Source organism: Myotis yumanensis, unplaced genomic scaffold (assembly GCF_028538775.1).
Source record: "Myotis yumanensis isolate MYYU_CA2020_CCGP unplaced genomic scaffold, mMyoYum1.0.hap1 SCAF_6, whole genome shotgun sequence".
Taxonomy (NCBI): domain Eukaryota; kingdom Metazoa; phylum Chordata; class Mammalia; order Chiroptera; family Vespertilionidae; genus Myotis; species Myotis yumanensis.
Window position 1 is genome coordinate 52,043,727 of NW_027223757.1, and position 12,845 is coordinate 52,056,571.

The 12,845-nt window shown below is 46.9% G+C and overlaps 1 protein-coding gene across 1 annotated transcript in view; it reads left to right on the plus strand.

Moving 5' to 3' along the window:
* Nucleotides 1–3,674: 3,674 nt before the first annotated feature.
* The window catches only part of RRAGD (Ras related GTP binding D), a 37,337-nt gene continuing 28,166 nt past the window's right edge, over nt 3,675–12,845 (plus strand). Inside the window, exon 1 of the mRNA XM_070418095.1 lies at nt 3,675–4,075. Coding sequence (XP_070274196.1) covers nt 3,940–4,075 — 136 coding nt within the window. The 5' untranslated portion in view covers nt 3,675–3,939. The remainder of the gene's footprint in view (nt 4,076–12,845) is intronic.

Sequence of the window (12,845 nt, forward strand, 5' to 3'; positions counted from 1 at the left end):
TCTAGTAGCTCACAATTCATATTTATCTCACTGTAGCATTTCCCAGGATTTAGAATAAGTGGAAAATTTGGCTTATGTATCTTCCAAAAGTTTCTCTCAAAAACATACCAGATCTGGCCTTGGCCAGTGTGGCTCAGTTGCTTGGGCATTGACCCATGCACCTAAAGGTTGCTGGCTCGATTCCCAGTCAAGGCACATGCCTGGGATGTGGGTTTGATCCCTAGTTAGGGTGTGTGCCAGAAGCAGCTGACCAATGCTTCTCTCTCTCTTTCTCTCTCTTTCTTTCTCTCTCTCTCTCCCTCCCTCCCTCTCTCTCATTCTCAAATCAATTAACATTTATATATGCTAGCTCTGTGTAGAAAGCTGGCCATGTACTATCTTTTGTTCATTTCATAAATATTTATTAAACACCTATTATGTATGTGTATATCACCCTGCCATGGTTACATACAACAGCAAAGACCATGAGTAGCCCATAGATAAATCCTCAGATTCTTTTTTTAAAAATTATGTTTAGGGAGAGAAAGAGGGAGAGAGACAGAGAGAGGGAGACATCAATCAGCTACCTCCTACAGGCCCCCTACTAGGGGCTGAGCCCACAACCTGGGCATGTGCCCTGACTGGGAATGGAACCGGCAACCTTTCAGTGCATGGGACAATGCCCAACCAACTGAGCCACACTGGCCAGGCAATCCTCACATTCTTGAGCCCACTCTCCCCGAGAGACATCACAGACACTGCCAGAGCTCAGGCCAGAGAGCGGCCAATGCCATAGCCAATTTACTGAGCAGATTCTACACTGTTTCCAAAAGGTTTTCCATTTGTAGTGGTTTTCTATTTTTATTTAAATTCTGAAAGAATCCACATACATGACCTTTTAAATTTAAGAACTTCTATTTTTAAGATATTTTAAAACATATTCCTAATTTGAAAGCTGACAGTATTGAAATAACAGCAAAAGAAAAGCAATAGATCCTTCCTGTTCTGTTTGTTCCAACTTTATCAATACCGTACATTTCTGAAACGACAGGTAATTAGAAACTCTGAAACCTGTCTGTGACTCTTTTATCTACCTTGAGGTGGAACATTAGTGAGGATTTGGATCTTATTACTTTTTTTGTGAGTTTGTTCCCTTATTTTCTCAATAATGGTCCAATTCTCAGATATCTTAGGGTGTGCTCCAATCTGTTGCTGGTGTTTCCCCCTAAGTTCTCCCTTCTTGGCAAAGGCAGAGGATCATCAGCTATCTCTGTTCTTTCTGGGACTCAAGCACAGTGGGGCTTTTGGCTTAGAAACTGTCCTATCTGGAACCCCTGGGGTCCTGGGGCCCACACACTTGGCAACCAGCCAGGGATGCTTTCATGGTCTGGGCTGACTTTGGACTGGCTTCCAGCTCAAAGGCCTTGCGCTAGGCTGGTGGGTTTGTTCTGGGATAGCTAAACGTCTTGAAACCCACTCTGGGAGAGCCCTTCCTCCTGGGGACTTCCTTTGATTGAATGAATGAAAATGGAGTAGGAAAATGACCCCTGGAGAAACTTCCTCTTATAAGAGCAAGTAGAACCTGCTTGTGCTGGTTGGTTACATTGTTTGCCCCCACCCTACCTGCCCAACACTTGGACCCACTTTCTTTTTTGAAAATATATTTTATTGATTTTAGAGAGAGGAAGGGAGAGGAATAGAGAGATAGAAACATCGAATTGGCTGCCTTCTGTACAACCCCCGTTGAGGACTGAGCCCACAACGGCAAACTGAGTATGTGCGGCAACCAGAGCATGTGCCCTGACCAGGAATCGAACTGTGACCTCCTGGTTCATGGGCCGATGCTCAACCACTGAGCCATGCCAGTCGGGCCCTTGGACCCACTTTCTGCCCTCCCTGGCCAATCTTTGTGTCCTGGACTAGGTTCCCAGTTCCTAGGACCTCTGTCTTCCAGTTGGGTTTCGCCTGCGGGAGGCATTTCCAGGAGAATGGAGGGTGGGAGGAGAGAGAGGCCAGGGTATTTCTTCCCACTGCTTCTCTTCTACATGAGATGGCTCTGGTACTGGCAGCCTCCTCATCAGCTGCAGCTCCTATTTTGTGTCCCTTCTCCAGGACTCTAGAGCCCTTCCTTACTCCTACTATTTGAAGACATGATTCTCTCTTCCCACTGTTGCGAAGCTCTGGCTGATTCCCTAAACTCCGTCCACACCCCTGTAAATGGTCTCTTCACAGAAAGCCTTTTAAGTTAAAATCTTTGCATGTGCCATCTATTTTCCTCCTGGGAAGGATCTTGATCGATACAGTCATATCAACTTATACTACTCCACCTGGAAAATCTGAAAACCTTTCCATTAAAAAGCAGCCGCCTCCTAGAGGGTGTTTGTATTCATCTTCAACACTCACAACCAATACAAAATCCAGAGCATGAGTTATAATTTGCTAGGCTGAGGGCTCTTCCATGGCAGGCACACTGTTCTGAGTATCAAGGGGTCTGGCTCCCCGGTCCCCCCCGCCCCCGCCCACCCTGCCGCTCCCCCTCAGTCCCTGGCATATAGTAGGTGCTCAACAAATGTTCCCTACAAAGACAGCACCCTTGGGCTCCAAGAGCCTCAGCCTCAGCTCCCTTCCTCTTCTTCTCCTCCCCCACACCACCTGCTGAGCTGCTGGCACCTGTAGGATCTGTATCACCAGGCTAGCCAGCAGGATTTATTTCTTATTGTTCTTGACAGAGGCAGTTCATTCACGTGACTTTTTGCAGTAACCAGAAAGGGTGGGTACACTACGTCCTGTGATGAAAAGCTTGTGGAGGAATGCAGGCTTTAGTTTCACCCCCATATTGTTGCTATTCCTATATGAGAATTGTCCCCCCTCACGCAGACACCATCTCCCCGACCCCACACAAAAGCCTTGAAACATTTAATTGTGAGAAATGAGATTACAGTCTATGCAACAGGATGAGATGACCATGAGTAGCCCCCGGGTGTGTTATACCTGAGCCTTTTCCAAAACACTGCAGAGGAATTAGTCAGTCCAGGCAGCCAGGAGGCAGGTTATTTTTTCTGAAACGTTTACATCTGGGTAGGCCTGATTTTTTAATATTCTTGGTGGGAAGCACTTTGAACCATGAAGACACACTGAAAGGCAATTGCGATGGAGACTGCCTCTGCAGTGCATTTCTCTGAGTTTTCTTCTTGGGCGCTTCAGCATCCACAGGGTGTCCTAGGAACGCTGCTATGGGTGGGAACCCAGGCACAGCAGTGTTAGGGGGGCACTTGGGACGGGAGCCCTCCCCAAGGATTAAAAGCCGGAGATGGCTGCCCAAAGTAGGGTGTGTAGGTCGGAGGTGGGTGGAGGGAAGGTTCTCAGGGTGTGCAGGCCCCCGGCTCGCTCGCCTGTGCGGGGACCACGTGCAGAAGCGGCGCGTGGGGGCCTCTGGCGCGCAGCCGTGGTAGGTGCCTGCACCCGGGCCCGGGAGTACCCCGCGTGTGTCCGTGTGCGCTTCTGGGTGGGCGGAGGGCTCGGCGCCGTCTTGCTTCCCACCCCCCAGGAGTGTGTGCGCGTCCTCAGCCCTGCGCCCGCCGAGCGGTGCCTGCGCCCGGGAGAACGCGCGCGCACCCGTGCGGGGTGTGTGTGCATGTGTGTGTGTGAGTGAGTGTGTGACAGTGTGTGTCAGGTGACTTGGGTCACGCAGTCTCTCTCCCTCCTCGGGGAGGAACTGCCGCGCTCCGGTTGAGTCCTCCGCCGGCCGGCGGGAGGGGCGGCGAGGGGGCTCCGGGCGCGCAGAGAACCGCGGGACCCAGCCCCGGAGGCCGCCCGCCGGGGGAACTCGCGGCCCCCGCCTCCGCCGGCTCCCGCCACGCTCCAGACAAAACCCCAATTCAGAGAGGTTGCGAGCGGCCAGGAGGAGGCTGAGCCCCTCGCCCGGAACTCGCCACCCTCGGCCGCCGCACGGTGGGCGCGATGAGCCAGGTGCTGGGGAAGCCGCAGCTGGAAGACGAGGACGACGACGAGGAGGATGAGCTGGTGGGGTTGGCGGACTACGGGGACGGGCCCGACTCCTCGGATGCCGACCCGGACAGCGGGGCGGAGGAGGGAGGTGAGCGCGGGGTCCCCTGCCGGCCCCCAGCCCCGCGCGTCCTGAGCCGGCACCCCGTCCCGCCTCTGTCTTCCCGCCCCCGGCCGGGCCGAGCGCGCGGGCCGCGGACTTGGAGGGAATCCAGGAGAACGGAGTTGCGGGGTGGGGGTGGGGAGGGCGCCAGAGGAGCGACGGCAAGCTGCAAAATGGGGGAGCCCGGGTGCAAGCGGCGATGGGGGGACCGGGATCAGTGGGGAGAGCAGAGAGTGGAAGAGTCTGGGTTGGGGAAACGCGCGCTCGCTGGCCCGCTCCAGGGCGGGTACCTCCCCCACCTCTCACCCGAGCTCTCAGCTGGATCTGGGGGTTGGGGAGGGAAGGGGACCGCCGGGCTCGCCCTGGGACCTCTCCCTGAATGCTGCTGTGGAAGCTGAGGTCAGATGTCGTGGCTAAAAAAGGCAGCCGGCGGCAACGTGACTGGCAGGGTCGTCGGCAGCTGCGGGTGTCAGTCTTGCCCCGTGTCGTCGCGGGAGGGGTCCTGGGGCCGCCCAGGTCTGCGGCTTAGGGGCACCCGCGGAGATGCACCCAGGTGATGTGCGAGTTGTCGAGTGGCAGAGGGTTTCCCGGATCCAGGCAAACACGGTTGTTAGGACACCTTATCTGCGCTCAGTGTCACCACCTGGGCATGACTGCCTGTCCTGGAGAGAGCGCGTGGTGGGGAAATACAGGCCACTCAGAAGTCAACTGTTTACTGTTGATGAAGCGGGATTTAGCAATTGTTCAGCCTGTGTGTGGGGGGCGGGGGAGGAGGGGATGTCCTCTACTTAATTCTTAAGGCCTAAGGAAGCTGAGAGTTTTTTAGGCTTCCAGAAAGGTTCATCTTTTTTTGTTTTTCTCCAAAGCAAGGGAAAAGTTCTTTATTGTAAGGTCACTTGAAAAGGTCAATCGGAGAAGGCTGTTAAACATAACATCAAGGTGAAGCTGTGTGCATCCAAAGAAGGAACTAATTTTAAACATTTGCACTTTGAAGAAATGGTGGGGGATGAAAGTACCTTTGTGACCGTTGATTTTGAAGAACTTTTATTGGAATTCATTGAACTTATTTTAAATTCCCTGTTCAAAGCCTTTGTCGGGAGAACAGTTTCATTATTTTGTTTATGGTAAGTGCTGCATTCAGTGAATCAAAGGGAAGAAAGTGAACTAAACCTTGAGCCTGATAGATGAGAGAAGCTTTCCAAGTCACCCTTTTTCATCGTGGTCTGTCTCCTGGGAGGATTTGTGCTAATTCCCCATTTGCTTTAACTGGTGTGGGCACCTGTGCACTTCTCTCTTCTGCACTCTCCATAATTGGTCCCACAGTTGAGCACGTGGTTACACTTTTGTAGATGAAGGCGTTCAACCCTTTTGTTGGAGAATCACCAGATTCCCCGGTGATTCTAATGTGCAGCCGAGGTTGAGAACCACTGCCCTAGGGCTAGCTTGGGTAATTAAATTGTTCTGTCACTTCATTATTATTCAAATTGCATTTGTTGGCTCCTCCTAGTTTCTTGGGAGACTTGAGAGATTCAGAATGTGGTTGTATTTGCAAGGTATTTGAAATGGTAGACAGACAATAGGGTGTATTTGTGATACTCTAAAAAAAGAAAAATGAGAAAGAGGCTATATGGGAAAGAACAGCCCTGTAATTTGATACTGTCCTGGGGGCCAGAGGACCTGTTTATTCTGCAGCCCTTTAAGAGGGCATTTTAAAAACTGATTTGGGGACTTGGAATTGAAGTGAAAGTAAAGCTTTGTCTCAGGGGTGGGCTTCCCCAGGGCCTGGATGCTCCCCAGGGCACCTAACCTCAAGGCAAACCCATCCAGAACTGATCCTTTTGATTACTTCACTGATAAAATCCTCCCTTGTGAGTTCTTTGCTCAACCTAGAATATTGCTATAAAATAAGCGCATTGAGTATATTTATGTGGTAAGAGGACCCACAAATGGAAATTTGCTCCCTCAGACATCACTGAAGCCAGGCCTTTCTCCCTGTGGGCCTGCTGTGGATAGGTGGTCTGTTCTCAGAAGACTTCCTCTATTATTTCAGGCTCCTGTTTTCACGTGTTCCCGGTTTTGATTTGGGGCTTTAGGCCTGAATCTCTATCAGAACATTTGCTTTCTAGAGTCGCAGATAGGCTCCTTTGGTCAGCAATTCTAGCAAAGACTGTCCCTGACAACAGTCATGCCAGCTGATATGGTTCCTGGGAGTTGGGGTGAGGGAAGAGGTTAGGAGTTGTGACTTCCATTCCTGGGACCTTAAGGTGCCACCAAAGGGTCATCTTGATTTCTAATGTGACCTGGACACATGTTGCATTATAACCCTGTGTTATTTTTGGTAAAATTTACATTTACCTGCCCTCAAACTTAAAAAGGGGGCGGAGGGGGGACGGTGGGGGCGGAGAGGGACTCACTCTGAGAAGAGATGGATGTGGTGCAGTTTGAACAATGAGCAATGCCTGTCTCTAATGAATGCTCCTCCCCCTTCACTTTCTTACTAGACTTGGTTTAGTGCTGAGCTCAGTGGAAACCTGGGGCTTTTTCTATGAGTTCAGAAATCTACCCTGGTGGGTGGGATGTTGGACTGACTAGCATCGCTGTGCAAAAGAAAGTGGATTGAAGGTGGATAGTGTGATTTTCATTCCCATAGTCTTATAAGGAACCTCTAATTTTATTTTTAAACCGAGGGTCTTGTAGGTTTGAAAACATACTGCAGCTAAGGTGAGGCTTAAATTGCACTTCCCTGGCTTGCACTCCAGACTTGATTCATGAATACCAGGAGTGTTCTCTGGTACTTTCGTTCTCTTAAGGATGTATCTGGGCACCTCTCAACGCCCCTTTCAGGATATTTAATCAGAGATAGGTGAATCTGTCTCACCTTCAACTTCCATGCTCCAGATAAAACTGCCGTGCAGTAAATAATTAAGCCATTGGAAACAATTGCATCAAAAGTAATGATTGTTCTTTGACACATGGACTTTAAATCTTTAGGAAACTGCTGTGCTTTAAAAACTAATAATAAGGAAAGCAATTAAAAGACCATATGTAATAAGAAAGTGAAATTGTTTTTTCCCCAAAGTCCCAATATTTAAGGGAAACCAGGCTAAGACAGCTGCTCACCCAAGTCCAGCTGAGTGCAGACTGGTTTCCATGGCAGCCTGTGTACTCTCTTAGGGTCTGAGGAAGTGGCAGTTTAGGTGGTTACTGGAGGCACACACACACACACACACACACACACACAAATCCAAGGTCAGCAGGTGGTATTTCCTTGCTGGGTGTAAATGCTGTGACTCCAGCAGTTCATGTCTATTAATCATTAGTGTCAGGTTTTTTCCCACTTAAAATGATTTAAAAATTATTAGCGGATTCATCTTCTTGCAGTTTCTTGAGAGTAAGCAGAGATCATCGTTCTCCCGATATGCCAGAGATACCAGGGGACTTTAGTGCAGCCACAACATGGTGTAGAACTGAGCGAGGTTTAGGAGAGGGTCAAATTCGTGAAAATGTAAATCCTTTTCCTTATAGTTCTGCCTTGTCCAAAAGGAGTTCAGATTGCTACAGCCTTCCATAGCTAATCTCTTGGGTTTCCTTCTGGCCCTGAAAATATGAAGATATGTCAGAGTTGGAATAGATGTAAATACAGAATAGTTTTAAATGATATAATAACCAAGGCCACCTTTAGGCACAGTGCTTGTTTGAATACATACAGTTAAAGAGTGTGTGTGTGTGTGTGTAGTTAACCCTCACCGGAGGATATTTTTTCCATTGATTTTTAGAGAGCGTGGAAGGGAGGAGGAGGAAGAGAGAGAAAGAGAAAAATTCATGTGAAAGAGACACAATGATTGGTTGCCTCCTGCACACGCCCCACTCGTGCCAGGGATTGAACCTAAAACCTAGGTTTGTGCCCTTGACCAGGAATTAAACCTGGGACCCTTCGGTGCTCCGGCAGATGCTCTAACCATGAGCAACACCAGCCAGAGCAGAGAGCATAGTTTTATATCAGATGTTTTGTAAACGATTCAGTGTATCATAGAACCTTGATTCTCTATTCTTATCAGAGATCTCTCCCATTTTAATATTAGAACAGACATAGGGTAGTCTAATAGAAATAAGAGGCAGAAACATCAAGTTCTGGATAAGGTGTGTGTGGCTCTGAATTTTCAGCCCCTTGGCAACTGTGTCTCTCTCAGAGTTCACTGTTTGCTTTATTCAGTCTCCCACACCCATAGCTCTTGGTGACATATTTCACTTCCTGCTCATTTTTCTTCTTTATCTCCTTTATTCTTCCTTACCTTTTTTTTTTTTTTAACCCCTTTTTATTCTCTCTATTCGGCAAAAGCCTTAAAGCTCTCTTATGAGAGTGGTTTTCCCTGGTACTGCCCTGGCACTCAGACACAGATTTTTCACTCCTGGTCTAAAGCGTACAGGGAACGGTCGACTTCTCCTGAGGACTCCTGGGGCAGACTCAACTCGGAGTCTCAGTGTATAAAATAGAGGACGACACAGAACCAACCTCGATCACTCTCAAAGTGATTTTTAAAAAAAAAAAAAAGTGCACAAGAACAAATTTACCTTTTTGCAGGAACATTGGTAGAGCAGGATACATTAGAAATGTTATTGGATACATATTTTAAGGAAATATTCGTAGAGGGAATCATGCTTTTTAGTTACTTGCCAGTGTGATGTGAGAGGATTTTATAAAGATTTGGTCTTCACATATAAATAAAAATCACATTTATGCCTTTGAGAATGTCTTATTTGCATTTAATTCTCCATACTATGTAGTTAATCAGATGGACAGTGAGTCTTCATGATGTTGCAGTCTCTTGTTGATGGTACTATTACTATGCATGTATTTAATTTCCACTTGGGTTGGAATTTCTTACTAAACCCATGGGTCCTGAATGTATAAGTAGTTCCATTGATCAGAAATACAAAGGCCCATAGATAATGTTGCCCATAGAATGGAGGCCTCTTCCTAAAACCATAAATAAATAGAACCTTTAGGCTTTGTTGACCCCACAGAATACAAATAAGGAAGAAATGCTAACTTGCCCTTAAGGCTGAGTGAGCCTTTCACTGTGGTCACAGTCCACAAAAATACCCTTCTCTTTAACCTACCTAGGCTTGGGCTGGGGTGGGGGGAAAAGAAGGGTTTTGTGTGTGTGTGTGTACTCACATGCTGATAGAGACTGATAGATGAATAAATAATGACTCGGGGGGCTAGGGGACATGTAGAGGGTCACACAGCTGATAAAGGACAGAGCTGGGACTTGAACCCCCAGTCTAGCACTAACCCAGTACTTTTTAAACCATTCAACTTGCCATCTCTTTGCTACCATGTTATTCTGGCCCTGAAAATATGAAGATATGTAAGATATTCTTTCATTAAATCTTTGTTTTGTTTTCCCATTTTGGGTCTGTTTAAAGGTGTCACCTCTGGGAGGCTGGGCCAACCTTGTTAGAATTATATAAGGAGCGGCACATTGCCCTTCAATTCCTGACGTCCAGCTCCTCCTTTGTTGTGATATTCCCAACCCACAGATCAGCCAGGCCTGGCCCCCAGGTGGCCTTGTACTCCAGCACATGATCCATCTTTCTCTCCCTTCTTTTTGTATTTCCAAGGCCTAAAGGCTTCCGACTGGGCTTTGCCAGTTACTGATTAAGTAATTGGCCTGCAGGGGTTAAAGACAGAATGGCAGGGTTAGGAAACTCCTCCCATAATACTGTTTCTCCGGGAATGTATTTCCCTGGGATCGCCAGCAGTCTACTTACAAAGCTGGGCTGTTTGGAAAAATTTGGTAGTGACAGGACCCAGTGCAAAGTAGGTGAGGTATGTTCAGTGCCCCTGACAGGGTAGATAAACTTTCCTTAGGCAGAAAACTCATCCTCTTGATACCCAGGTCCTGGCCTAGGCCAAAGCCAGATATAAAGTTTCTTTTTAAAGCTTTCAGTTAATTTATCTTCAAATGCTGCTCAGTCACTTTCATTCAATCACCCCAACCAGCAAACAACTATTGAGTATTCTGATAAGTCCTGAAGCCTCCGTTTTTCACATCAGTAAAGAACAAACGTTATCAACTTGAAGTTTAGAGATGACACTGCCTGCTAGGTAGGTGGTCAGTAATGGTAACTGCTGGGTGACAAGAGCAGGTTGGCTTGGGCTTTTTCTTGGTGGCCAAGGCTAAAACCCAAATGTGTCCTCACACTCAGCCAAGAAGATCAGGGACAAAAAAGACCAACAATGCATGGACAGTCTTAGCAACCTGAATTCCCACTTCAAACCTGTCTGCAACCTCAGTCTTAGGGCCCTTCTGAACTTCCAGATCCTTTTCTCATCTGAGCCACAGGTCAGCAGGCACCCCGGACTCAACAGCTTCAAATAGCCTCTTTCCTTTTACCACCCTGGTGAATGCTCTGTCAGATTGGGAACTCAGAGCCTTTTTTCTTGGTCCTGCATGCCCCATGGGTCACCTGATACAATTGAGTTGATTTGAACTTCTCATGAATCCATTCCGTTTGCCATTTTCCACAGGCCATGCCTGAGTTCTTGGGGTTGGTGAAAGGGCACTTATGGAAAAACATGACTTTTTGGAAAAATAAATGGGCCCATAGCAGAATAGGTGGGCGATAGTTCTGGGAAAATGTCTGGGTGTGGAGCAGACTTCTCTTCTTGGCTCAGTCTCAGTCTCTAATCTTCTAACAGGAGATTAGAGTTGCTCCTGGGGAGCTTTATGACAAGTGAGTTCTTTTGGGAGGCTCTGCTATAGGCAAATAAAGGATCAGGAACTCAAGTGCCTTTAGCTGAAAATAATTTCCATGCCTCAGTGACTTATTCTAAACCCCATCCCTAGCTACACATTGACTCCCTCTAAGGATTCTGTTTCCAGAGTGAACTTACTTAAGTGTAAATCTGATCATGTTAGTCTCCCCTTAAAAGCCTTAGTGATTTCTTTATGGCTTTCAGAGTAAAATCCAAACTTCCCAGCAGCTCATTCATGAGCTAGTCTGTTACTTCTCTACATTGTATTTTGTGTGTGTATGAGAGGGACAGACAATTAACAAACAAGAAGACAGACATGAAGTAGAAAGATAATTTTTATAGTGGTAAGTATTAAGAAGACACAGGGTTATTAGGAAGTGATGGAGCCTAGATTCCATCAGAGGAGGTAAAATTGCTGCTGGAAGGCCTGTGTGGCTGTAGCATCGGGAGCTAGTGGGGAAGATGAGCCAGGCATGGGATGAGGGTAGCCCACCTGGGGCCTTTTGAAGGCAGAAGGCATTTGGATTTTAGTGTATATGCTGTGGGAAACCAGTGGATAGTGCAGAGCCTTTTTTTTTTTTTTTTTTTTTTTTTTTGCCTTTGAACTACATTCCCTAAATTCCAGGAGTGCCAAAAATCTCTTTCTGGTGCTATTGCCCCTTCATTCCTTTTATGCCTCCTCTTCTTTAAGACTCAGATGTTCTATCTCCAGGCACCCTCTTTCTGAATCCATACACCTAGATAGCAGCCAATTGTCAGTTTTTCTTGTCTATTTTCCCCTCTAATCACTGAAGGATGAATCTTTTCTTTGTGTCTACAGCCCCTGGCTTAGCCCTGTCTAACGCTTGGCGGACTTTCAGGGAACCTTTATGAAACAGAACAAACTGCCCTCTTGTAAATTTCACCTCACTCCTGCGCTTTCTCCCAGCCCTGCTGACACTTTTAGAGAGCCCTCTGTGGGGTTCCATCTAATCCCAGATCCTGTGGTTCCTTTCCGATTGCCTTTTTAGGTACTAGCCCTTTTTGTCCCCCCTTTCACAGCAATCAACCTTCATTCTCTTCACACTTTTCACCCTCCTTAGGTTCCTATTAAACTTAAGTGGGCGATGCTCAGGGAAATGGTGGAGAGAGCCCAGACCTCCCCAGGAGGCCAGGAGGCGGGTTGTTTACCTTCCTGATGTAAACTCCCTGCTTCCCACTCCCAGAGTGGAATCAGACCTGAGAAACCCCAGAGGGTTTCAGAAGCCGAGATACTCGAGGAAATGGTAGGAGAGTAAGATAAGAGGGGAGATTTTTGTCAGCAGTCCTTTCTGAGGCAGGAAACCTCTCCTGATCAACAGCAGTGGCTTATAAAACGTGTTGTTTTTTTAAAACTGTGGTCCACAATAAAAAATACACTTATATTGTGAAGCAGCACCCACATATGTATACTAGTAAATAAACCTAGCCATATTTACTCTTAGTATGCATGATGTACTCTTGATATTTTCTAGTCTCTACCCTTTTTATTGTTGTAGTTTTTGTTGAATGCCATTTGATTGGTGGCTCAGGCTCTGGGCGAGGACTCCACCAATGGGTATATAAATCTGAGTTCAAAGATATTTTCCTTCAGTTCTTTAAAGATCCTGTTCTAGTCCCTTCTCTTCTTGTACCCCGTGTTGTTAACCGTGTTGTTAAGAAGTCTGATGCCTTTCTTATTTCTTTGTAGGTAATTGTTTTCCTCTTCTGATAGTTTGCAGGATTTTATTACTATTTTTAATGTTTTGAAGTTTTACTATGCTTATTGTAGGTGTGGGCTTATTTCTGTTTACATTTCTCTTTGTTCTTTTTGAGTTTTATCCTTTCTTAGTTTGGGAAAGGCTTATCTGTTATTTAGTTAAATATTGCTTTCCCGTATATTCTGTATTTTCTTCTTTTGGATTTCCTGTGGCACATAGTGGGACTTCTGAGTCTTATTTCTGATGTCACTTCACTTTTCATTTCACACCTTCCAGT